This window comes from Grammomys surdaster, unplaced genomic scaffold (assembly GCF_004785775.1).
Source record: "Grammomys surdaster isolate TR1022 unplaced genomic scaffold, NIH_TR_1.0 125807, whole genome shotgun sequence".
In the NCBI taxonomy this organism is placed as follows: Eukaryota; Metazoa; Chordata; class Mammalia; order Rodentia; family Muridae; genus Grammomys; species Grammomys surdaster.
In genome coordinates this window covers 240,820-265,975 of record NW_021620638.1, presented here as the reverse complement: position 1 = coordinate 265,975, position 25,156 = coordinate 240,820, and the positions used below count along the sequence as shown (strand labels likewise).

The 25,156-nt window shown below is 41.7% G+C and overlaps 1 protein-coding gene across 3 annotated transcripts; it reads right to left on the bottom strand.

Moving 5' to 3' along the window:
• Positions 1-1,384: 1,384 nt before the first annotated feature.
• On the bottom strand, positions 1,385-17,501 carry LOC114640315 (zinc finger protein with KRAB and SCAN domains 3). 3 transcript variants are annotated; one of them, XM_028789247.1, is made up of 6 exons: positions 17,416-17,501; positions 10,698-11,175; positions 9,149-9,296; positions 8,762-8,826; positions 8,233-8,347; positions 1,385-3,066 (listed from the first exon to the last, which is right to left on the bottom strand). In XM_028789247.1, exons 2-6 carry the CDS (start codon positions 11,112-11,114, stop codon positions 2,159-2,161), a joined length of 1,653 nt encoding a protein of 550 aa, XP_028645080.1. In that variant the 5' UTR covers positions 11,115-11,175; positions 17,416-17,501; the 3' UTR covers positions 1,385-2,158. The 3 variants fall into 3 exon arrangements, with proteins under 3 accessions (XP_028645080.1, XP_028645082.1, XP_028645079.1); XM_028789249.1 differs by lacking the exon at positions 17,416-17,501 and adding an exon at positions 17,137-17,322; XM_028789246.1 differs by lacking the exon at positions 17,416-17,501 and adding an exon at positions 13,819-14,873.
• Between the last annotated feature and the right edge of the window lie 7,655 nt (positions 17,502-25,156).

Genomic DNA, 25,156 nt, shown 5'->3' with positions numbered 1-25,156 from the left:
CTTTGTGTCTTGATTGTCTCATTAAGTCCCTGGATACAATCATGGGACCTTTGTTTATGCTGTTTGTTCCTTAACTACTTTCTTTATGCCTTATTTGTTCCTTGATTACTTTGTTTATGCTTTAGGACCAACCCTATTCTTTGCATGTACCTAGAATGATATAAAAGCAGACTCAAAGACATTAAAACTGCTTCAGCTCTGGCTGGGGACATGTTATAATGTTGCTCACAACCATCTGTAACAGGATCTGATGCCCTCTTCTGGCAGGTCTAAGGACAAAAACAGTGTACTCACATACATAAAATAAATACAATTTTTTGAAAAAGAGTCCTACATTTAAAAAGGGGGGGGGTCTGCAGTGTCCAAGGGAGCTACTGGAGTGAACATAAAGTAACTACCATGTGTAATGGCATTGGGTACAGGTGATTTAGTTAACATATCCTAGATCCAAAAGCAAGCAATTTTTATTTTAAATATTTAGTGTGAATTCATTGGCTTGCCAAAGTGTGGATTTAGCGGGGATAGGCTCTATGCAGCTTATTTTCAGTATGTGTGATACTTTTGAGAAAAGTAGAACATTAAATGCCACGTTCCTGAAACTCTCATTTAAAAAAATGTTTAGATTTATTTATGAGTGTTTTGCTCCTAAGTATGTCTGTGCACCAAGGGTGTGTGGTCCCCTGAGGTCAGAAGAGGGTATTGGATCCCCTGGAACTGGGTTATGGATGGTTTCAAGGTACTGTGTGGGTCCTGAGAATTGAACATGGTTCATCTCCAACAAGCGCTTTTAACTTTTGAGCCATCTCCCCAGCACTCCAGTGAAATGATTTTTTTGTTTTTGTCTTCAGACAGGATTTCTTTGCATATCCCTGAATGTTCTGGAAATTGCTGTGTAGTTCAGGTGAACCTCAAACTCAGAAATCTGCCTGCCTCTGCTTCTCAAGTGACGGGATTAAGCGAGACTCCTGAGAATACTCATAAGTAAGAGACTGAGAGCCAAGCCAGGCGTTCACATATTCCCTATTGGTATAGTAGGAGACAGGCAAACATCTGCGAATAGTTCTTCCTTAAGTAGGTGGTCATAAAGGACACAGCAAGCTAGCAGTGTCACTGCTTATGGAATGTAACTTAGGAAACCCCTCTCCCTGTACTAAGCACCATGGGACACAGCACATCCAGAGACCAACTGCTGCTTACTCAGTAGTGAAGCTCCTGCCAACTCTAACTCCACACATACCAGATCCTTGAGTAACTCTGCTGTATCATATGGACCACATGGACTAACCCACTGCATTAGCACAGTGGTTGTGACACAAGAAGAGGATGCAGGAGCTCTCAGTCAGGCCCAAGATAATCACCCAAGTGAGAATCAAGAAGCTGAGCGTTAGGCATTGATCACTTTATTCTGAAACTCTTTTTCACACTACATGAGTAGGAAAGTTTTTTTTTTCTTTTTTGTTCTCTCCAGAGTAACAAAATTAACAGGGAAAAAAATATTAGTGGAATTCCATGGGTGGCACATTCACAATGACTTAATGCTAAGAAAGCTGTTTAAGGCACTCTCACAGAATTCCTAAATTAGGTAAAGAATTAAAGGATTCTAGCACAGTAACCTCACCTTCACCTTTGCCCTGCCAAGTTGGGGTACATGGCAAAAAAACAAAAACAAAGCAGTACTACATCAACTCAATCTAAAACATCATTTTTTTAAAAGATATACAAATGGCCTTGGTGAGAATTTCTAGATAATGGTTTTCAAAGCTATGTAGGAAATCTCACCAGTATATTTAATAAATGTTTATTAGCACCTGTATACAAGGCACAAAGCAGGACATAAGAGTTCCAAGTCTAACCACATGTGAAAGGCTCATTAGCCTAACGAAGGGTCAGAGTAACACCCCCAAAGCATAACCATTCCCTCAAGAGACATGAAGTGCAGGCCAAGGGAAGGCAATTTGCCAGTCAGGAAGCCCATTTAATTCCAATGGGTGAGAACTCTTGCAGACAACTCTCCTATGAAATAAGCTTTTTTTCCTAGTCATCTTCTAGAATGTAGAAGATAATAAGTCTTAGCCAGATTCCTAATATCTGAGGATGTACATTATAAATAGAGCCCTAGCCTATGACCTCTGCAGTCATTAAGAGCTCCAGAGTGGCTTCAGTTCAATGACAGTTGAACACCAACTTCGGAATGTACAGCAGGGGTCACTGTGACAGAAGTTTTCTTCCCCGTGTGTCTTCTCTGATGTTGAATAAGGTATGAAGGTCGGGTGAAGCCTTTTCCACAGGTTTGGCATTCAAAGGGCTTCTCACCAGTATGTACTTTTTGGTGTTCAATAAGGCTTGTAATCCTACTGAAACTTCTCTCACAATCATTGCATTGATAAGACACAGGAGTTTCAATATTTTCCCAATGGCTTTCCACCCTACTCTGACTTTCCCAGTAAGGTTCTGGAACAAAAAAATCTTTATCCCCAGTATGGGTCCTCTGATGTCTCAGGAGATGTGAGCTACGCCTAAAGGCTTTGGGACACATGTTGCACTGGTATGGCTTCTCCCCAGTGTGAATTCTGTGATGTTCAAGGAGGCTGCAACTCTGAGTGAAGGTTTTTCCACAGTCATCACACTCGTAGGGCTTTTCCCCAGTGTGGGTTCTCTGGTGCTTGATGAGATCTGAGCTGTGACTGAAGGCCTTACCACATTCTTCACACTCATATGGCTTCTCACCAGTGTGAACTCTCTGATGAATAATAAGAGCTGAACTTCCAATGAAGGCTTTGCCACACTCCTCACATTCATAGGGTTTCAATCCAGTGTGGATTCTTTTGTGTTTACTTAGGCCTGAACTCTGAGCAAAGCTCTTTCCACATTCACGGCAATAGAACCGCCTATTTCCTGTGGCATTCTTCTGTGCTGTCTGTAACTTGCCTTCCTGCTCACTGGCTTCTGCACCTGTAGGAATCTGGACAGTGTCTTCACCCAGGAAGCACACTGTCTGCTCAGGCTTTTGTTCCATGTATTCCTCAGCTGGAGGCAAGTCCCTAACCTTAGTCTGCATGTCCTGATCTGAAACACAAATGCCAACAATGGTTAATCATGCTTTGCATAGGAGCACTGTGATGAATAGCATAGAGACAATACTTACAAAGGTCTGTATGTTCAGCAAGGTTAAGCATTTAAGTGCAGAAATTAGGATGGAACCAAAAGGAGGATAACAGAAAAGCTACTAAGACATGAAGGCAGGAATAGGGTTGTTGGAAGAAGGGCATAGCCAGGAGTAGTGGGAGTGGAGAGAAAGTGGTGAGAACTAAGGATTCCTGTGGATATACAGTGGAGGCCAGAGGGGAACCCTGAAGGTGTAACACTAGGAAGGCAGCAAAGACACGTAGCCATGATGAAATACTTCACTTTCTCTGCTGGAGAGAAATAGAGCTAAGCCCTTTGGAAGCCAGAATGTCATCAGTGAGTCATAGATCTTCAATACTGAACTACAAAATTTGAAGCTATACTGCTAGACTTTGGCTTTGCTTAAATGTGATTTTTATGGCCCAATGCTTTCCTTTTGGAGTATATCACTGACTTGTTCTTTTGTTTGTTTGTTTGTTTTTAAAGATTTATCTATTTTTATTTATATGAGTACACTGTAGCTGTCTTCAGATACACACCAGAAGAGTGCCTCAGATCGCATTACAGGTGGTTGTGAGCCACCATGTGGTTGCTGGGAATTGAACTCAGGACCCCTGGAAGAGCAGTTAGTGCTCTTAACCACTATGCCATCTCTCCAGCCATTTAAAACACTTATTTATGTATGTATGTATGTATGTATGTATTTATTTATTTATTTTATATATAGTATTCTGCCTGCATGTATGCCTGCTGGCCAGAAGAGAACACCAGACCTCATTACAGATGGTCATAAGCCACCATGTGGTTGCTGGAAATTGGACTCAGGACCTCTATAAGACTTCTTACAGGATCTCTGTAAGAGCAGCCAGTGTGCTTAACCTCTGAGCCATCTCTCTAGCCCTTGACTTGTTCTTAATTTCACAGGAACCAAAAGTTAAAGAGATTCTGAATTTTAAAGTTTTGAGGTCTTTTTTAAAAAAAGACATTGAGATTTAAAAAATTAGACTGTTATTAACATAAGGTTGGGTATAAACAAGAAAGGAAAGGTTATGATTTCATAATGGATGTATTTGACAAGGCTCAATTAACTTGTGCTGGTGACTTTTTGTCAATTTGACACAAACTATAAGGGTATCTCAATTGATGAACCACCTCCATCTGATTGGTCTGTGGCAAGTCTATGGGGCCATCCCTGGGCAGGTAGTCCTGATTGTAAAAGAAGGGAGTAAAGTCAGTTAGCAGCATTTCTCAATGGTCTTTGCTTCAGTCCCTGCCCTCAGGTTCCTGTTTGAGTTCCTGCTCAGAATTCCCTCAATGAAAGACTGTGGGGTAAAAATAAACCCTTTACTCCCTTAAGTAGTTATAGTATTTGGGTCAGCAACAGAAAACAAGCTAGAATGGAAGTGAGAAGGACTGAACCCAGGAAGCAACAGAAAACAGGGCAAATGAAAGGATTTCTGTAGTGTTCACATCTGTTTGTGATAAAGTCTGTACTGGTTGGTTTTGTGGCAACTTGACACAAGCATCAGAGGTAACAGCCTCAGTTAAGGAAATGCCTCCAGGAGATTCCGCTATATGACATTTTCTTAGTTAGTGATCAACTGGGGAAAGCCCAGCCCATTGTGGGTGGTTCTATCCCTGGACTGATGGTTGAGGGTTCTATAAGAAAGTAGGCTGAGCAAGCTGAGCAAGCCAAGGGAAGCAAACCTGAGTAAGCAGCATTTGTTCATGGCTTCTGTACCAGCTCCTGCCTCCAGGACCTTATGCTGTGTGAGTTCCTGTCCTGACTTATTTTGGTGATGAATAGCAATGTGGAAGTGTAAGCTGAGTAAACCCTTTCCTTCCCAACTTGCTTTTTGTTCATGATGTTTTGTTACAGCAATAGAAACCCTAAGACAAGTTGGTAGTAGGACTGTGGGATATTATTGTGACAGACCCGATCATGTTTTTGGGAGAATTGTGGGAGAATTTTGAGTTAGAAAAGCCACTGAGTTTCAGAGCTCAATGTGATGGACCATTTTGGTATTTTGAATTAAGATTCTGTCATTCTGGTCAGCTGGGGTTTAAGAGTCAGCCACAATTAACAAGAGACCAGCACCACTGAAGTGAAACCTTTGTTTTACTAGGATAATTGATGCTGGTTAGCTGGAGCTAAGAAATTAGAGGTGATTAAGAAGAGACCAGCATCACTGAGGTGAAATCTGCTGGGAAGTGTTTTCTGAGAATCAGCACTTAGAAGGTATGTTCCAGAGGTGGTCAAGGTTGTACTTATTGCTAGCAGCTAGACTTGGTAAGATGTAAGAGTCACCCAGGTGGTACTGGTTTTGAAGGCATGAAGGGGTCATGGAGAACAGCTGAGGCTTGGCACAGTGAGAGGCCATTGGAGCAGGTGCAGCCTCAGTTGCAATGGAAGGCTCAGGACTGAAGGGGTCATGCAAAGATTTGAAGCTTGGCAACATGAAGAGAGCCTATGAGAGGCTCTTTGTGAAAGTGCAGCCTAGTTGCAACAGAAGAGCCTAGCTTTTTGGAGATGTCAATACGATGGGATGATCACCAAGAAAGCAGCAGCAGTAGAATGGGGGCAGCCAGAGCCTAGAAGATAAATTGTGTGTGATGCAGAGGGCAGAACCAGAGAAGTGACTCAAGCCCTTTGGAGGATCCCAGAAGGCTGAGTGAATCCAAGATAATTGAACGTTGAGTTACTTATACTGTTGGTTTGGTTTTGTCTGGTGTAAATGGTTTCTGTGCCTTGGTTCTTCCCTCTTGGAGGTATTTCATTTAATTTTGATTTTTATTGGTCCCACAGCTGAAAGACTTTGGACTTGTTTTTTTTTTTTTTTTAAAGATTTATTTATTTTATTTATATAAGTACACTGTAGCTGTCTTCAGACATACCAGAAGAGGGCATCAGATCCCATTACAGATGGTTGTGAGGCTGAATTTGAATTCAGGACCTCTGGAAGAGCAGTCAGTGCTCATAACCACTGAGCCAGCTCTCCAGCCCGACTTAGGACTTTTAATTTTATTTTTTAAAGATTTATTTATGTATATGAGTGCTCCTTCTGCATGTACACCTGTATTCCAGAAGAGGGCATCAGATCACATTATAGATGGTTGTGAGCTAACCTGTGGTTGCTGAGAATTGAACTCAGGACCTCTGAAAAAAAGCAGCTAGTGCTCTTAACTGCTGAGCCATCTCTCTAGTCCTCTGGACTTTTAGTTTAACGTGTTTGAATTTGTAAAGATTGGGATTTTTAAAGTTATTCATGAATGTGGAGGCTTCAATATGCTTGGCCCAGGGAGTGGCACTTTTTGGAGGTATGGCCTTGTTGGAGTAGATGTGGCCATTTGGGAGGATGTATGTCACTGTTGGTGTGGGCTCTGAGACCCTCCTGCTAACCATGTGGGAGTCAGTCTTCTCCTAGCAGCCTTCAGATGACCAAGCAGAACTCTCAACTTCTGCTCCCTGACTACCTGGATACTGACATGATTGCACCTTGATGATAATGGACTAAATCTCTGAAGCTGTAAGCCAGCCCCAGTTAAATTTTGTCCTTATTATAGTTGTCTTCGTCATGGTGTCTGTTCACAGCAGTAAAACCCTAACCAAGACAATGATTTTAATGTTGTATCTTGGAAATTAATAAAAGAAAGGTTGTAGCTTAATAGTGCTGTGTTTGTGCGTCATTAGAGAGGAGGAGCCTCAGTTGAGGAAATGCCTCCAAGAGATCCAGCTGTAAGGCATTTTCCCAATTTGTGATTGCTGGGGAACTGCCCAGCCCATTGTGGGTGGTGCAATCCCTGGGTTGGTAGTCCTGAATTCTCTAAGAAAGCAGGCTGAGTAAGCCATGAGAAGCAAGCCAGTAAGCAGAATCCCCTGACCCCCATCCCTCCATGGCTTCTGCACCAGCTCTGCCTCCAGGATCTTGCTCTATCTGAGTTCCTGTCCTGACTTCCTTCAGTGATGAACAGCAATGAAGATGTGTAAGCTGAATAGACACTTTCCTTCTAACTTGCTTCTTGGTCATGGTGTTTTGTTGCAGCAATAGAAACTCTAACTAGGACACAGACAAAGGTAGTAATGTAAACTGCCCTGGCAGTGCCAGGCACACCAGAATAGATCATCAGTTCTCTGAGAAAAACTGGAGGGCCTACCATGCTACCTAGCATGTGACATTTGACAAGCCTGATAACTTTCTGTGTTCTTGCCTTTAGGGTCAGGGCCTATAGCTGGTGTCTAATGTTGCTTCTAACTCTCATACTGTGATTCCACAACCCATTTCTCATGGAGAGGCTCCTCAGTCTTTTTACTAGTCATGGACAGGAATAGGAAAGGAAAAGAGGAATTTTTTTTTCAGTTAATTGAAGCCATGATTTCATGCATGCTCAGAAAGTGTGCTGTCCCTGTGAGATGTGGACCCTCTGCACTCAGTATTCTCTGAGCAGCTTCTCTAAGCCAGAACAATACAGGGAACTCTATGCTTTATCCTGTTCACTGTCACTGCAACACTCGGAGCATGTGCTACTGGTTCTTGTCAATTTGACACAAATCTAGACTTATCTGGGAAGAAGGAATCTTAATTGAGAAGATTCCTCTATTAGACTGGCCTGTAGGCGAGTTTGTGGAGACATTTCCTTGATTAACTGTCAATGTGGGAAGACCTAGCTCATTGTGGCAATGCCAGTCTTGAGCAGGTGTCCCTGGAGTACACAAGAAAACAGACTGATTCGGCCATGAGGAGCAAGCCAGTAAGCAGTACTCATCTGTAGCTTTTGTTTCTACCTCCAGGTTCCTGCTCTGAGTTCCTGTCTTGACTTCCTTTGATGGTGGACTATGATGTGGAACTGTAAGTTGAAATAAACCCTTTCTTCTCCCAGTTGCTTTGATTATAGTGTTTTGTCATAGCAACAGAAACTCTAAGACAGAAGACAAAGAACAACAATTACACGCAGTGAGGAGCTCGTCAGTAACAGTGTTTCAAAGTGTGTTTATAATTTCAAACATAATGAACTCAACAGCTTTTAGCAGCCTAACAGGGGAAGTAGGCTCTATTATATAAAAGACAGCAAGAAGCCTGAGAAGAAATTAGTACCCATCAGTCTTACCCAGGGAAACCAGGCTGCCAGCGTTCTCCTGCATTTCATTTTTGTAAAGGTTCATCTGAGATGAATCCTGCTCTGTCCACCTCGGGGAAAGGACATCTTCCATTTTCAGCAACCCCTAGAAGAATAAAATTCCATCAAAGAGATGGAATAGGGAATATCTGGGTTGCAAGCTCACAGCCTTTCTATCCCACCCCCAAATGGTGAGACCTCAAGAATGTTGTGTGAGGGGCTAGAGAGATGGCTCAGTAGTTAAGAGCACTGTCTGTTTTTTCAGAGAACCTGGGTTCAATTTCCAGCACCCACATGGCAGTTCACAACTGTCTGTAACTTCAGTTCCAAGGGATCCGACACCCTCATACCAATGCACATGAAATAAAATAATTTTTTAAAAATGCTATTCAAAGTTAAACAGTAAACAAACCTTAAGATGGATAAGGAAATTCAATCCCTGAGGATAGGGATAGAGATGAGTGGGGAGAAGCACACTACTAGTAAAGGATGTTGAGGAGGGAGAACAGCTCTAACTCACCTGCAACTCTGACGTGAGCCTGGTAGCTGTCACTCCATCTTCTCCACAGTGCCCCACCTGGGTGACTACAACAAAAAGAAGCTCTGGGTGAGACACACTAGCATCAGCCTTCTTGTATTGTAAAACCCAGGTTTAAAAACTTGACTAATAATAAATTTATGCAAACACAAGTTTATAAAATGTTTTCCTTTCCAAATACCTGATTTCCTTTCCAAATACCTGATTTCCTTTCCAATTACCTGATTGCATCCAAAGATGTTCTCTGAAGATATGGAAAAGCACTTTATTAGCATGTGTGAAGTCCTAGATTCACCACATGCACCACCACAAAAAGGGAGAAAAAAAACCCCAAAACCCCAAACACCCATAAAGCCTAGTAATACTAACCTCTGACTTCTGAGGACAGAGATCCAAAAGACTCCTGCTTAAGCAGAGGCTCCATGGGCTCCATCTGGCTACTTTCTGAGCTCTGAGATGATGTCAACAGTACTGCCTTGGAACAAACAAGTTCCTGCCCATCATCATCGTCTGGAATCTAGAAGTCATTCATTAATTTTTATTTTCCATCTATTTATTAGACATTTCCCAAGTACTTCCTATCAGCTTGGCACTGTATCCAAATTCTACAAATATGTACTCATTTAATACAAACAATTACTTCATACGGGTACAACTTATCCAAAATCATGCTACTAAATGGCAAAGCTGAGATGGGAGGTTAGGCAAGTATTCCCACAGCTCATTCAATGCTTATTATATGCGTATAGATTTATGAAACACTTTAGGAAAATGGTGATATAAATCCATCACCTGCAAATTTCTTATTGGAAAACTGAGGATGGTATTTCTAGTTTAGTCAGAGTGGGTGAAACCAGTAAGACACATGCAACCACCCATTAATTAGGGCATGGCCTGTCCTGTCAGATGCAGGTTTGCTTCTAGATCACTAAGTCACAGTTCTAAGTTCCTTTCTCTTATGCTATTCAGCCTTTCCACATCTTTTATGCAGAATAAAGTTCAGAGAACTGTGACAACTTTTCACTGTTAAGGAAGTCAGGAAATAACTCCCAAATACAGAACCTTTGCTTTGGTCACTGGTTAGAAGGCCATGAGTTCTCTGATACAAAATTAAAAGAGGAAATTCTCTGCCAAAACAGGCCAGAAGATGGAAGTTAAACCTGGCCTGTTTTCTACCAGAGGTTTAAACAAGAGACCCATAAATTTGGATAGGGGAAAAAAGAAAAAGAAAAAGAAACAAACAAAAAAAACCCCAAGAAACCAACCCCCAGCCCCCAAAATATCCCCTTTATATTCTAGGTTCTAAGATAACCCTAGGCCGGGCGGTGGTGGCGCACGCCTTTAATCCCAGCACTTGGGAGGCAGAGGCGGGCGGATTTCTGAGGTTGAGGCCAACCTGGTCTACAGAGTGAGTTCCAGGACAGCCAGGGCTACAAAGAGAAACCCTGTTTCGAAAAACCAAAAAAAAAAAAAAAAAAGATAACCCTAGAATTCCCCTCCACTGTCAACTGGAACTACAAAGGTGCACGGCATAAGTACCACAGTACTGCCAGCAAGCCACTGCAGATGGTGTTACATGTGACAAGCCAAGAAAACACCTAAAGTCGTTTGTGCCTATTGTCACTGTGCTCAAACCCGTCCTTGTATCTTACTCAACACAGAGTAAGAAGAACATATATAACCTTTCACCACTCTGCTCGACACGTTCTACCCCAGCTTCACTAGGTCTGAGTTCTTCCACAATCCTTTTCTTTCCCTTTATGCGATTCACTATTCTGAGGAGCCCAGGTCAATTCGCTGGTTGCCTCAGGTTCCCAGCACAGACTGAGACTTTGCAGGCTCTAAGCAATGCCTCCCTTGGATCTTGCTTGAGGTTTCTGAAAGGCACAGGGCATGGGTCTAAACCTGTTCCTTCTACCTGTGGAGGTGTCTCATCCAGCTGCCTGTCCAAGTACTCCAGCAGTGCCACCACCTCCTCCCCGCTGTCGGGGTGCTGCTCGCGCACCCAGGCCTGCAGTTCCCCTGGCAGGATGGTCAGGAACTGCTCCAGCACCAGCAGCTCCAGGATCTGCTCCTTGCTGTGCATGTCTGGCCGCAGCCACTGTCTGCAGAGCTCGCGGAGCCGGCTCAGCGCCTGGCGGGGCCCGGCTGCCTCTGGGTAGCGGAAAGCACGGAAGCGCTGGCGGGAGCGGTCAGGCCCAGGACTGCCCAGCCAACTGGCCTCCTCTGCCAAGGGGGAAGTCTCTTCCTGTTCCACCTTTATAACCAGTAGCTCCATCTGGTCCTCTGCAGAGTGTGAGTCCAGGGTTGTGCTTTCCCTTGATTCTCTAGCCATCCTGAACCAAGCAGTTCTCCCGTTTCACTGTAGCTGTGAGCTGTATTTCTGCAAAAGACCACTGAGAGGTGGAGATAACTATAAGCCACTATCGTTGTAAATGCTCCCTTCCTCCTAGACCCAGAACCCCAAGGGAACTGCCAAGGAGCAGCTGTGGAGATCCCCACGTTCAAATGTCTCTGTACCATCTTAAGGGATTTAGTATCATAATGTCTATGAGGGTGTTCTGGAGAGACTGAAGATCCACCATGACTGTAGGTGGCGTCATTCTATGAGCTCGGGTCCCAGCCAAGGAGATAGTAAGTAGGACACTAGCGTTCCTCTCTGCTTCCTTACTAGATAGAATATGAGTAGCTGCCTCCATGTTAGATTGTACCCTCAGTCAGCCAAAATAAACTCTTCCTTTGTTTGCTTCTGTTGGTATTTTGTCATCGCAACAGGAAAGTAACTACTGTAACTAGTCCAGAGCAGAGGCCACTGCTGTGATAAACTGCACCATGTGTTTCTTACAACTATGGACTGGTTTGTGGAGAGAATGACAGTTTGCTGCTGTAGGGTAAGGTCCTATGGATACAAGTAAAGCTTAACAGGTCATTCTGGTGAGAGTTTGGAATTCCAGAATGCCAGAAATTTGTGAGCAGTAGAGGCCTAGCTGGTGGAGTTTCAGAGACTATAGACCTTTCAGGAACTGGAGTAAAAGCTGTTTATGTTTGCATTCTGGCAAAGTATCTGGCTGCATTCTGTCCTTGCCAAGAGAACTTGAGAGTGAATTTAAAAAAAAAAAATGGAGTAATTTAGCGCAAGAAATTCCAAATAGGATAGCATTCAGGCTATATGCCATTACTAGTGTTCACAGCTCTTACTCAAATCCATAGGGAGAGACTAAAAGTATATGAAAAATGTGGTTTGCTTAGGAAAAGAATTGTACTAGTGGAAGGTAACAATGAGGTGCATGCAGACTAAGCTTGTGTAAGAGAAGCTTACACAAGGTGCATGAGAAGCGTGTGTCGTTGTCAGGCTAGCATCATAAAGAGAAATCTTGTATTCTACATCTAGAAAACAGGAAAAGCTCCATGAGGGCAAGATCCCGCCCGTCATCCAGTCTGCTACCCCTTTAAGACCAACACCCTCCAGACTCCAACTCCAGTTTTCTTTCTGCCAGGGTTTCAACACAGATGTAGACCATATGCCTTAGTAGCCAAAAAAAGCTTCTTTCAGTTCCATGGCTGTTCAGGTAACCAGGCTGAAGTTACTGTTTATGTCTAGAAACTCTCTTGTCCCAGGGTTATGGGACCTTTTTTCTTCTGTTGCCTCTGTATTTTCTCTTCAATGCCCTCCTTTGGTCTGACTAGGTATGTAGACCCCCAAGCTAAGATTCCTGGTCTCAATTCTGGTTTGGCTCAAGCCAATGGGTAACCTTGGTAAATTACACATCTCTGTGCCTTGATTTCCTCACATGTAAATAGGTTAGGGACAACAGATAAGAAATGTGAGCACTGTGAACAGTGGTTAGCATGTGGTGAGTACTATATTAGTGTCAACTAATAAAGTAGTACATTAACATCAAAACTGTTTACTGGCCTTTCTCCCTTTTAAGTAAGAGTGGGCTCTGGCATTCTGTTCTTGAGCCCCCAACGCATATTCTTGAGTCCCTTCCAAGATTTTATTTACCTCCTATTTCTTAGATAAAGACTCTTGATCCCTATCTTGTGAGTCGTCGCCCAGATAGTTCTGAGTGGAAATTACAAGCAAATCTAAGTCAATATGCTTCAAACAAAGCTGATTCTCTTGCTTTCTCTCACTTTCCCATTGCAACATTCTCTACATGCAGCAGCTCTACCGGTAGGCATCCTCATAATCATGTACCGGCCTCTTCTCACTCAATTTCAACAGGGATCATCTACTCCAGTCTGTTCTACCCTGGACTGTCTCTCAGACCTGTGTGTCTCTATTCTCACAACTATTAGCATCATTGTTTCCAGCCTAGTAAACACACTTGCACACATGCACGCACGCGTTCCGACCCTATTCTCCAAAACTTCGATTAGACAGCAATCTAAAATTCCTAACCAGGGTATGAATGTTTTCAATCATGCTAGCACCAGTTTCCACACATGGCCCCTGCTGGAACTTTGGGAATGTCAAATAAAACTTGTCGGCCAGGCTTGATGGAATATACTTGTAATCCCGGCACTCATCAGACAAAGGCAGGAGGACAGCTGCATATTCAATGCCATGCTGGTCTACACAGTAAAATCTAGGGCAATTCAGGCTATATACTAAAACTATGTTTCTAAATAAATAAATAGTTTGTCTATCCCACTGGATTGGGAGTTTCTTGAAAACAACTGTTCTCACCTTGTTTTTCTATTTCTCAGGTATTAATATATTGTAGAAACAGAATAAATTTGTTACTGTGTAAGAGAAAAGACTGATAAAACACAAATGCCTTTTTTCTAAAATTCATTCCAAGGCCATTTTTCCCAAGTTCAGGCATTTTAAGTGAGGTTACCTCTATGGTACAAAGAAGAGGGGACTACCTGATAGCTATGAGAATGGCTAAGAGCACTCCTGGACTCTGCCCACTAGGTGACAATAGCATCAAACAACTCCAGAGTTGCTAAATGTCACCTTGGGAACTATAAACCACTACTGTGAGAGTCCAAGTATAGGGGTTAGGAATACAGCTTAATCAGTAAAGTACCTTCTACACAAGCTTGAGAACCTGAGTTCAGATCCTCAGCAACCACGTAAAACACCACACGGTGGCATGCATCTGTAATTCCAGCACTCGGGCTGTAGAGATGAGAAGATTCCCTAGAGTTTGTTGGCCAACTCTTACCAATCTGGTGAGCTCTAGGTTCAGTGAGAGACCCTGTCTCAAAAACATAATAATTAAATAAAAATAAAGGTGGAAAGCAATAGAAGACATTCAATATTGATCTCTGGCTTCCATGTTTACACATGTGTGCATGTACCAGTATACACAGGTGCACAAACATTGGAACACATACAATACACACAAAAATGTAAACTTCAAAACTGGCTGATACATCTTGATGTTATAAGCTTACAGAAAACTTAGACCAGAGAAAGTAGCTACCTGGTAAGAAGGTAAGGACAAAGGCTGCCTCCAGTGTACGCAGGCAGGCAAGCTTATTTTCATGGACAATAGACAACAGATGGATGGGCAGATGTACTGGAGATCTCTAACCCATACAGAATGAGTAAAAGAAACACCCTCCTTTTCCTTCACCGTGTAACCTCAAAAGCTGTGTTAAATGGGCATTCAATGGCTGCCCAATGTGCCTCACAAGGGAGCTAAAGTTGGCATAATGCACACCAGAGAAGGCTGGTTGAGAATCCCACTTGAGTTAGAACCTGGCACTATAATAAGATACATGTACAGATGCTCTTTCCTGATCACTATCAGATGTATGATCTTGGAAATGTCACATATTAACTAGTCGGTGCCTCAGTTTTTCACAGCTTCCCAAAAGCTGTGAGACCTAGACTCCCTAAAAGGGACAGAAGATGGGATTACTTTGAATCAGAAGGATTCAAACTAGATTTTTAAACTAGAACTGGCTGCAAAGTTCTGTGGGTACACTGAGATAGCAGTTCATCCCTCTTTACTCAGTGAAATGAGACCAGAACAGGTAAGCTAGAATTACTAAGGGAAAGATAATTCCAAATCTGTGCCCACTTGAATGTCTCTCACTCCAATTTTCTACAATTTATGGGATAACACAGGTGATGGAAAGTCAGTAACCATGACTCACTCGTTTTGTTTTTTCTTTTTGGCAATCCTCCTGCCTTACCTGAGTACTGAGAGTACTGTTGTGAACCATCATACCCGGGGGAACATTATATCAATTGTTACAAAGACTCAGAAAATACTTCCTAATTGGCTGTCACAAGAGATCTGAACTAATATAATTTTATTCAAATAAGTAAACTTAAATTTAATCAAGCCTCTAGAAACACGAACTCATGTACAGGTGAAAACACAAGAACAAATTAAAAGATTAAAGTTATCCTTGCAACAGAACCACTGGGAAGCTTTTAAAACCTCCTAATAGTTAGGCAGCCAAGGTGAACTGAACCCGTCTCTGGAGGAGGGTCATAGGCCTCAGCTTCTGAGAACTTACTGTGTGATCCAAAGTGCAGCCAAGTTTGAGAACTAAGATAAGATTTTTTTTTTTCAAAGTATCAGTAGAATTAAGCAACTGATGTGAGAATATTGGAAACCCAAGTTCTCCCACAAATAAATGTTACTTTTAAAGAGGAAGCAAAAGGAAGGTGAACTATCCTAGATTACAAGGGATAGCAATTCTATACATACTGTGTAGTTTAAACATAGTATGTTTTAACTGTCAAAAGACACTTGTGGGTCAATCAGGAAAGCATGAATGCTATATTAAGGAATTACTGTCAATTCTGTTCATGATAATATGTCTAAACTAAAGTTCCTACATTATAGCACTGCTGTACCTGCAGATGAAGGGATTTGATGCCTTGGCCTCTAGTTTGCTGTAAAAGGAATAAAAGGAAGAAGGGGTCGGAGAGCAGGAAGAGAGAGGAAAAGGGAGGTAGATGACAACAGACGGAGGAAAGGGAAGGAAAGAGAAAAGGCAGGAAAAGATGACAGAAGATGATTACAAGATTATGGCTGAATGCCGGGCCTACTATTACAGTTGGGTTGAAGTTTCTCTCTAACTTACATTTAAATCTTTACTAATGTAATTTTAAATAGTAAACAAAATCCTATCTTCTTTCTTTCCTCAGTACAGTCCAAAGCATATTGTTGGGGTCAAGGGAGGTGAGAGTAGGTCTGAGGCTGAAAGGGAGTGGTGCTGTTGGGAGAGGCAGTAGGGAGAAAAAACGAACATTGATACATTCTGAATAATCATTTCACACACTCACTTTTCATTGGCTCTCCTATCTGGAGTCTCACCAACTGGGCAGAGTACAAAGTTATAGGATCAAAAGACTGTTTATCAACACCAGTGTTTGTCAAATAAGTAAACCAAAGACAAGATTTTTGTTTTTGTTTTTTTTGTTAAGTTACAAATAGAGAAAAGACTACTACAGGGATCCCTGCACACCCTGAGGAGGTTAAAGACCCAAAATCCTTAAGAAAAAAGAAGGAAGATGAAAGGACTTTCAAAGATCACAAGAAGCATCAACTCAACGACAATGGTAAATTGTATACGGTCAATATTAGCTTTAAAAACCTGCAAAAAGAACAAAGGGTGTTAGTGTGAACTCAGTTTCAGATCTGTTTATCTCTAATCTACCATCAATCTACCTATCATCAGTCATATCTATCAGCCATCCATGGGGTTCTCAAGCTGGTGAGGATTCTTGTTGAGGGTCAGAAAGCTGGCAGGTTCGAAGCACCAAGCAAAACAGCAATGTCTGATTACATCAGGGTCCTTATCCTTCTTCACTGTTAGATGCTCCTCCTGTTCCTCAAGCTCCTCCTCCCACTAAAAAAATAAAAATAATAAAAAAAAAGGCATCCCCAAGATTTTGAAACTCTGTGAGTCTGAGCATCACAAGACACCACACAAACCACTTTTAGTCTTTGCTGTGGGACAGGCTCTTTTCCAGAGTGTTTTATTCTCCCTCCTAAAATACAGAAGTCATTTATTACAAAGAGAACGGGTAAATAGCACTAAAATTCAAAAGACAACAGCCAGCACCGAGGCTAATCAATGAAGAGAAAGTGCTGTCCTAGTTAGAAATAGCAACAGTAATAATAACAGCTATCTTTACACTGTGCAGATTACCCCGTGCCTGGTACTATTTTAAGCACCTTTGCACAAATGAAGCCATTTACTCCTCACAACAATCCAGTATGTTAGGCAATATCATTAATCCCTAAAATAGTAAAACACAGAAAGGTTAAGGGACTGGGAGAAGTCACAAAGTAGCAGAGGCCAGATCTGACCAGGCAACCCGATTCCAAAGTTCTGGCTCTCTTCCAGCACCCCAGAATAAAGACCTTGGAACTGACCTTGTCTCCAGGAAAAGCAAAACTGTGACGTCTCCCATTTTCAAAGCTTAAGTACAAGACCTGAGAATCCCATCGCCAAACGCCCTGAGACTGACCAGACACCCGGAACCGGCCCGAGGCGAGACGCCTGAGGCCCTGTCGGGCGCTCGGCCTAAGTGGCCTCCGAGTTTATTTTCCCAGCGCCACTAGGCCCCAGAGGAAGGTGTTTTGTCCCACCCCACCACCCACAAGCAGCCGGCCCCCGAGGGAGGACCGTAACAGGAGGGGACCCGAACCCACCCGCGATCGCGATCGCAGCACCTCGTAGCACCCCGCAGTCACAAAAGTGCCGAAAGTCCGACCCCGGGGGCGGGGCACAGAGCACTTCCGGCTTCTCTAGGCACCAGCGACACTCTATGATTCGTCTTCCCCTTTTCTCTGTCCACTTCGTGGTTGCTTCGTAAAAAGACTTGTAAAAAGAAAAAAATTTAACTGAAGTAGAAATACATCACTTTCTCTCCTCCCTTTCCTTCCTACAGTCTTTCCCCCTACCCTCTTACTCTCAAGCTGATAGCCTTTTTTCTTTATTATTGCTATATTCATGTGTGTGTATTTGTGTATACGCACATATGTATGTGCACGAACAAGTATGTGTGTGTGTATCTCTCTCCCCCCCTCCCCCTCCCCCTTCCCCTCCCCTTCCCCTCCCCCTCCCCCTCCCCATCTCCATCGCCACAGGTTAAGTTGGTTTTTGTTGTTGTTTGTGTGTTATTTGTGTGCTTCAAGATTTCAAGGCTCACTGGACAACTAATAAGAGGGCTCGTCCCAGGAAGAGACTAGTCAATAGTTACCAGTAGTTCTTTGGTTTAGAGTGGCACCCTGTGAAATTTTACCCCAGTCCATTGATATTGATATTGTCTATTGATATTACAATTGTTTCAGTCTTGTGTATGCAGCTATTTCTTGGAGGCACTGTTTTACAGCTGACTTCCTAGGATTCTGGTTCTTACCATTTTTTTTTTTTGCCTCCTCTTCCTCCATGTCCTCTGAGCCATAGATGCAGGAAACGTGATGTAGATGTATCTGTTGGGGCTGGGACCCCCACGATCTGTCGATCTCTGCACTGTATCCAGTTGAGTTTTTAGTAATGTTCTCTCTTTGTTGTAAATAGAAGCATCTTGGATCAGGGGTGGTAGCTACATTATCCAGGAAAAATGACTCTAGCACCAAGAGACTTTCAAAACTTGATTTTTCCAAGGACAACTAAGGGAAGATAGCAAAAGAATGAGTCCTTGTATAGCCTGACATCTCTGTGATGGCAAGGAAAAAAAAATTATATTTGCTGTATCATCACAAAGAAGTCCTAGGGCAATGTGTAAGAAAATGTTTGTCTAGAAACTGGATGAAAAGGAGAAATAAAAGTGAGGGAAATGTGTTTTTAAAAATTTACTAATTGCACTTTCTAATTAAAGTATTAATTATAAATATATAACAGTTTTAAGAACCATTCTGAATGAGTTTTATAGAAAATCCAAGATAATTTAACCTTCAACTTATAATTAGCGAATTTAGCAAAGCTATTTTTTTTTTTTCGAGACAGGGTTTCTCTGTGTAGCCCTGGCTGTCCTGGAACTCACTCTGTAGACCAGGCTGGCCTCGAACTCAGAAATCCACCTGCCTCTGCCTCCCAAGTGCTGGGTTTAAAGGCGTGCGCCACCACCGCCCGGCTACTAAATTTTCAAAATTGATAATTACATTTTCATAAGAAACACAAATAAGAAAACATCACCTAAAAAACATAATAATTACAGTAGCAAGAAAATGTAAAAGAGATCTCAACAGAAACATAAAACTATATTTATTAAGGATAGATAGTTGAGAGCCAGAGAAGTTGGCTCTTCTTATAATCCCAGCATGTGGGAAGCTGAGGAAGCAGAATCACTTCAAGTTACAGCTCCAAGTTCCAGGTCAGCTTGGAGTTCTGGATTACAGGGTGAGATCCATCCTCACAAAACAAAACAGTCCAACTCATAGTCATGCAAGCAAACACAATTAAACCCAGTGGTACACACACACACACACACACACACACACACACACACATCATGTTGTGGTGACCCTAGCCACAGAATTATCCTCATTGCTACTTTATAACTGTAACTTTGATGTTATGAATCATAGCATAAATATCTGATATGCAGTATATCTGATATGTGAACTTGGTAAAAAAAAAATTATTTGATTCTCAAGAGGTCACGACCCACAGATTGAGAACCACTACTCTAGAGAGCACTGTTTCTATTTTTGTGTCATAAGTGATTTTACATATCTTTATGAAATCTAGGAACTACAGATGAAAGCATGCAATATTTGTCTTTCTGAATGTGAATTCATCTGCTTAGTGCGATTATCATCAATTATATTCATTTTCCTGTAAATGATATAACTGTTCTTTACAGCTGAAAAAGTCTATCTATCTATCTATCTATCTATCTATCTATCTATCTATCTTCTATCTATCACATTTTAAACCTATTTCTCTGTTGAATGGATGCCTAGTTTAGTTCCAGAACTTAGCTATTGTGAATAGTGGTGTAATTAATAAACATTGATATGCAATTATTGCTGTGTTATGTCTACCTAGAGTCATTTGGATAATGTTCAACAGAGGTATAACTGGATCATATGGTCCATCTAATGAAGATTCTTCTCCCACTCTAGGTTGTCTTTCCACTCGATTATTTCTTTTTTCTTTTCTTTTTCTTTTTCTTTCTTTTTTTTATTTTTTTATTTTTCAAGACAGGGTTTCTCTGTGTAGCCCTGGCTGCCCTGGAACTTACTCTGTAGACCAGGCTGGCCTCAAACTCAGGAATCCACCTGCCTCTGCCTCCCAAGTGCTGGGATTAAAGGCGTGCGCCACCACTACCCGGCAATTATTTCCTTTGTAGTACAGACACGTTTTAATTTCTTTCTTCATTTCCTTTCATATATATATGATTACATCAGAGACAAAATAAGAATAAAAATAAACCTAAGATTTCATGATTTCATTACAGATGGTTGTGAGCTACCATGTGATTGCTGAGATTTGAATTCAGGACCTCTCAAAAAGCAGCCAGTGTTCTTAATTTCTTTAGACAACATTTGTTAACTGTTGGCATTTATTTCCTGGAAGGCTGGAGTCATCTTCAGAAATTTCTTGCCTGTGAAGATTTTCTCCTACTTTTCCTTCTAAGAGTTTCAGTGTTTCAGTTCTTCCAATAAGGTCTGATTTATCTAGAGCTGGTTTTTATACAGGATCAGAATAAGAATCTGTTTTCATTCTCTTACATACTCAGTGTTGAGATTACAGCCACATCCGGTTGAAAACAGTTCTTTAGGAAAAAAATGAGCATCTGGATGGTAAAGCTCACTGTAAATGAGACTTTTTCTTTTTTAATTTCACTATTTTTTAAATATGTATTAGTATTTTGCCTGCATCAACATCTGTGCACCGTGTGAATGTGTGGCACTGGAGAAAGCCAGAAAAGGATACTGGATCTCCTGGAACTAGAGTTACAGGTGGCTGTGAGCTGCTACATAGGTACTGAGAATCAAACCCAGGGCTTAGGCAAGTATAGCAAATCCTCTTAGCTGTTGAGTCATCTTTCCATCCTCTATTTCTAGAAATTTTTAATTAATAAATACAGAGGCTTAAGATGTGGTTCAGGTAAAGTTTATCCTTAACGTGTGCAGAGCCCTGGTTTCAGTCTTCAATACCACAGAGAACAATGACATTGCTTGAAATCCCAGCATTTGGGAGACATGTGCAGAAATTTAAGGTCATCTTTAGCTACACATTGAGTTTGAGGCCAGCCTAGGATATAAAAAAAGAAATTCATATGAATAAGTAGATCAAGGGCATAAGGTCCAAGAAGTAATGTGAAAATATTATAGATGTATATCAGGTATTTACATAATTAAACTGTTACTTTTCTGATTTTTGCTTGTGATGTCTGAAAGGCTTTAAAATCTGTAACATATGACATGATTTTTTCCAGACTAAATCTGCATTTGGTACCTATGTTTATAATTTTGATTTATTTTTCTTAAATATGGTTTCCCAAATAGTATTTTATTTTGTATTATAAAATTTATGAGGATGAGAGACTTGTGTTCATGATTATTATACACCACCCAAGAGCAAACCTTTAGCACTAGATTATGTTAAACAGACTTTTGAGCAATTAATAAAATTTAAAAAATCAACTATTAGCATAAACTTGTAATTCCCATATTTGGGAAGCAGAGGCAGGGGCATCAGGAGTTCAAGGCCATCCTGGGCTGAATAGTGAGTTTGAGGTCAGACTGAACTATCTGACACTCTGTTTCAAAAACACAAATGCATCAGTGTAAGCTTTTGACTCATTGTGTCTGCTCTCTTCTCTAGTTCTGTGGTTACTGCCTTGATCCCCACTCACGTTATTTTCATTAAGGAGTCTTCTATTGCAGTCTCTTCCTGATCTTCCTGCTCACATTCTGACTTCCTTAGAGTCTGTCTTCCACAAAAGCTGCTACAGTAACATTTCTGGGTGGGACTTTAGTCATATTACCTAGACTCCTGCTGCGGAGATACAGGAAGGTAAGTGCTGGTGCTCTTTACTGCACATTCTTCTTTCTAAGTCAATCAGAATTGCTCAATTCTTTAGATGCATCAAGTATCTCAACAAAATCTGGCATGCAACTTTCCCAAATAATATTTGCTTAAGCATTTGAAGTGCTGTTAAAGCACTTTTAACACTGCAAAAGCACCATTAAAATTAATGATAGGGCCTTATTAATACCACTTCTTTGAATGTTTTTAATCCTATTGAGAACTGGGGCTATTTAACTCACTTATTAATAGCTGTTTTATTTGGTCCTAGCTGCCTTGAGCAAGGACTATTAGCCACAGCCCATTGGACTGATCTAATGTCAAATCCATCTGCCTTAAGCACTCCAAGAATACCTTAAGGAAACTACATGTCAGCTGTGGCAGTTTGCTCAGAAGGCACTATCCCAGTCATAACGTTTCAGTTTATGTAAGAACATTTTAAGTACTCCATGCTTCAGTGAACTCTGGCATCCATTTTTATGCAGGCCAGAGGGAAAGTGCTTTTTCTAGTGACCCAACAAAAGAACTATATTGTGATTGGCACAAATAGTTCTTGAATCTGTGATTGGTACAAACACCATTGTGTCATTCTAGCTATAAATCAGGCTGTTCAGCTTACTGTTGCCAGTCATCCAGGCAACATCCTCTCATGCATCCTCGTGGGATTATCTGTTTACAGGGCCCCCTTTCTCTGATGTCCATGTCTTAGGACCATAACTGAGGACGTTCGAGTGCCATTTCAGGATCTGGAATAGGAAGTAGCAAAAGCTGGCCATAAGTACTTCTGTTATTCTCACCTATGTGGCTTTAACTTTGATGGGGGATGAGTATCATCAAGTTTTACTTAGACGATTAACATACCTATATGCAGAGCTGACAGGAACCTGATTTAGAGACATACAAAAAGAAGGCAGAAATGACAGGCTTACATGGATTTAGTTTCCTCGTGGCTCCAGGTAGAGCCTACTATTCAGCAAGGCAATTTCTAAGTTACCTGCCAGGCACACATAGGATTTACTACTCTAACTGAATTACAAGTTTTTATTTTAATTCATTTCACATCCAAGTAATCCCTCTGCCATTATTTGCTTACATACTTGTCTTCTTCCAGAGCTTCTTCCTAAGGCTGGGACCCTTTAATAAAGTTGCTCATGTGGTGGTGAGCCCCCTCCCCAAACCATAAAATTATTTTGTTGATACTTCATAATTTTAATTTTGCTACTGTTATGAATCATAGTATAAATATCTGATATGCAGGCTATCTGATATGGGACCCCTGTTAAAAGGTCGTTGGCTCTCCAAAAGTGTTGCAGCCCACAGGTTGAGAATCGTTGTTCTATAGTGAGATTCCAGAAGAGAAATACAGGAGGCTTTAGGAGGGAAGGAAAAAAAGCAAAACAAAAACAATGCCCGAAGACGAACAAATGTATGTTTTCGCCGCCTCTCTTCTCTTTTTACACTGGCAATTAGAGTCAACAGATTTGACATCAGAATGAGGAGGAATACAGGCTGAGAACTAGCAGTCACTTCCAGTCCCACAGTTTTGTTTTTCGTGCCCCTGTCAGCGGCCCCTAAAACTCAGCCTCCAAGGGTGGGGCTGCGATTTGGACCCAAGCTTGACAGCCTTGCGTCATCGAAGCCCAATTATCTTGTAATTCCCAGAGAAAAGCTGCTTTTAGAAAGAGGGAAGGAAAGCTTAATTTGGCGCCTGACCTCAGGACCGATGACGCACTTCCTGTCTTTGTAGCGGACAGCTGCTCCGGAGCTAGAAAGTTGAGTCCAGGCTGCTTTGCAGAGTCTCCGGTTTCCAGGAGATTTAAGGCCCTTATTTGGAAGGAGGTGAGGGAACAATTGCGCCTGCGCAATACAACCCTGATTCAGGGCTCAATGCCGTGAAATCCGGAGGAAGCTGGATCATCCTGGCTCAAACCCAGTCCTGAGATACCTGAGACAGTTATAGTCATTGATGATTAATTGATTGCGCTGGGAGTGGAACCCAGGGCGGCATCTTATAGCAGGCACGCATTCTACCGCCGAACAGGATCTCCAGCCCTTATTTCTATTTTATGATGTTGGGTATTGAAACCAGGGACATGCTAAGCACCATTCTAACGGTGAGCCCATTCTACCGGTGAGCTAGACCTTTAACCATACTATCACTCTTATCTCATAAACGGAAACGTGAGGTAGCATCTGTTTCATGTCATTTTCTTTGTTGTAAAATAAACTACAAGTATCATGACATGTCACCCCCAGTATATTATTAAAAGAGTTATTAATTTTTACTTATGTGTTTGAGATTTTCATCAGAACGTGTGTATGTGCACTGTGTGCTGCCTGGTGCCCACGGAGACCAGAAAGTGTATGGTACCCTGAAACTAATGTTACAGACATTTTGTAAGCTGCCACATGGGTGCTGAGAATGAGGTCCTCTTCAAGAACCACTGAGCCAGCTCTCTAGACTTTAATGCATTTCTACGGACATTTTCCTACATCATCATATTGTTAGCAGTCACAATATTAGGAGCAGGAGCATTCCCTAATACTATCTGACACCTAGTTTACACTCAAATTCCCTCTGTCAGATTTCTTTTACAATTGATTTATTCCAACTAGGATGCAGTTGTAGGCCATTTGTATGTATATGTAGTTTTAAAACCCCATTCCCCCTTTCCCCCCTGCTCCCTTGCCCCCTTGGGGGCCCCCCCCCCCCCCGTTCTTCCCATTCCATCAGCTTGTGGAAGAGACCACTGGCTCGTCTGTAGATTATCGTCTTAATAGATTTGCTTTGAGCCTTAGGGTATGTAAGTTATTTCTCTATTTCCTTGTAATTGTGACCCAGTGTGCTGTGGGAATTATGTTGCAACACAGGTGATTGACATTACTGTTTTTCTGTTATTGCTATGTATGCCAAAGCTAATGAGAAAATGTTCTTATACTTGTATGATTTTAGCTCACTCTGGGAAGAATATGGGAACACATCAAGCTGCAGTTGTTTCACTGCCTGACACACAGTAGGCACTTAGTAAATACTTATGAAATGATTTCTTTGTGGATTACAAGTAATCCATAGAGACTGGATGTTAAATTGAGGAAGGACATTTCTAGTTTGTACAGGAATATACCTTGAAAACACCTTCCAAATTCCAGCTTTTCCTTCAGTGCATTAGAATTGTATCCAGGAGCTCTAAGCTAGTCCCAGTTCCATAGACGTCTATTGAATGAGGGCTCTGCGTTTTCCAAACTTAACACCGTTTCAGTTGTATCTGTTTTTCAAAACTGGATCTTTTAGCCGCCTTACTTAAGTGGAAGTCTTTCTAGATGAATTACGATAGCTTAGGTCTTACTTTCTCTCAGGGTCAGGGTTAGGGTTAGGGTTAGGGTTAGGGTTAGGGTTAGGGTTAGGGT

Excerpts from the sequence above, each read along its gene's own strand:
- LOC114640315 (XM_028789247.1), bottom strand. The coding sequence starts at position 11,114 with ATGGCTAGAGAATCAAGGGAAAGCACAACCCTGGACTCACACTCTGCA. Across the intron at positions 8,827-9,148 it reads TCTGTCCTCAGAAGTCAGAG|TCACCCAGGTGGGGCACTGT; the intron begins GTTAGTATTACT and ends TTTTTGTTGTAG. Across the intron at positions 8,348-8,761 it reads GGCTCACGTCAGAGTTGCAG|GGGTTGCTGAAAATGGAAGA; the intron begins GTGAGTTAGAGC and ends TTATTCTTCTAG.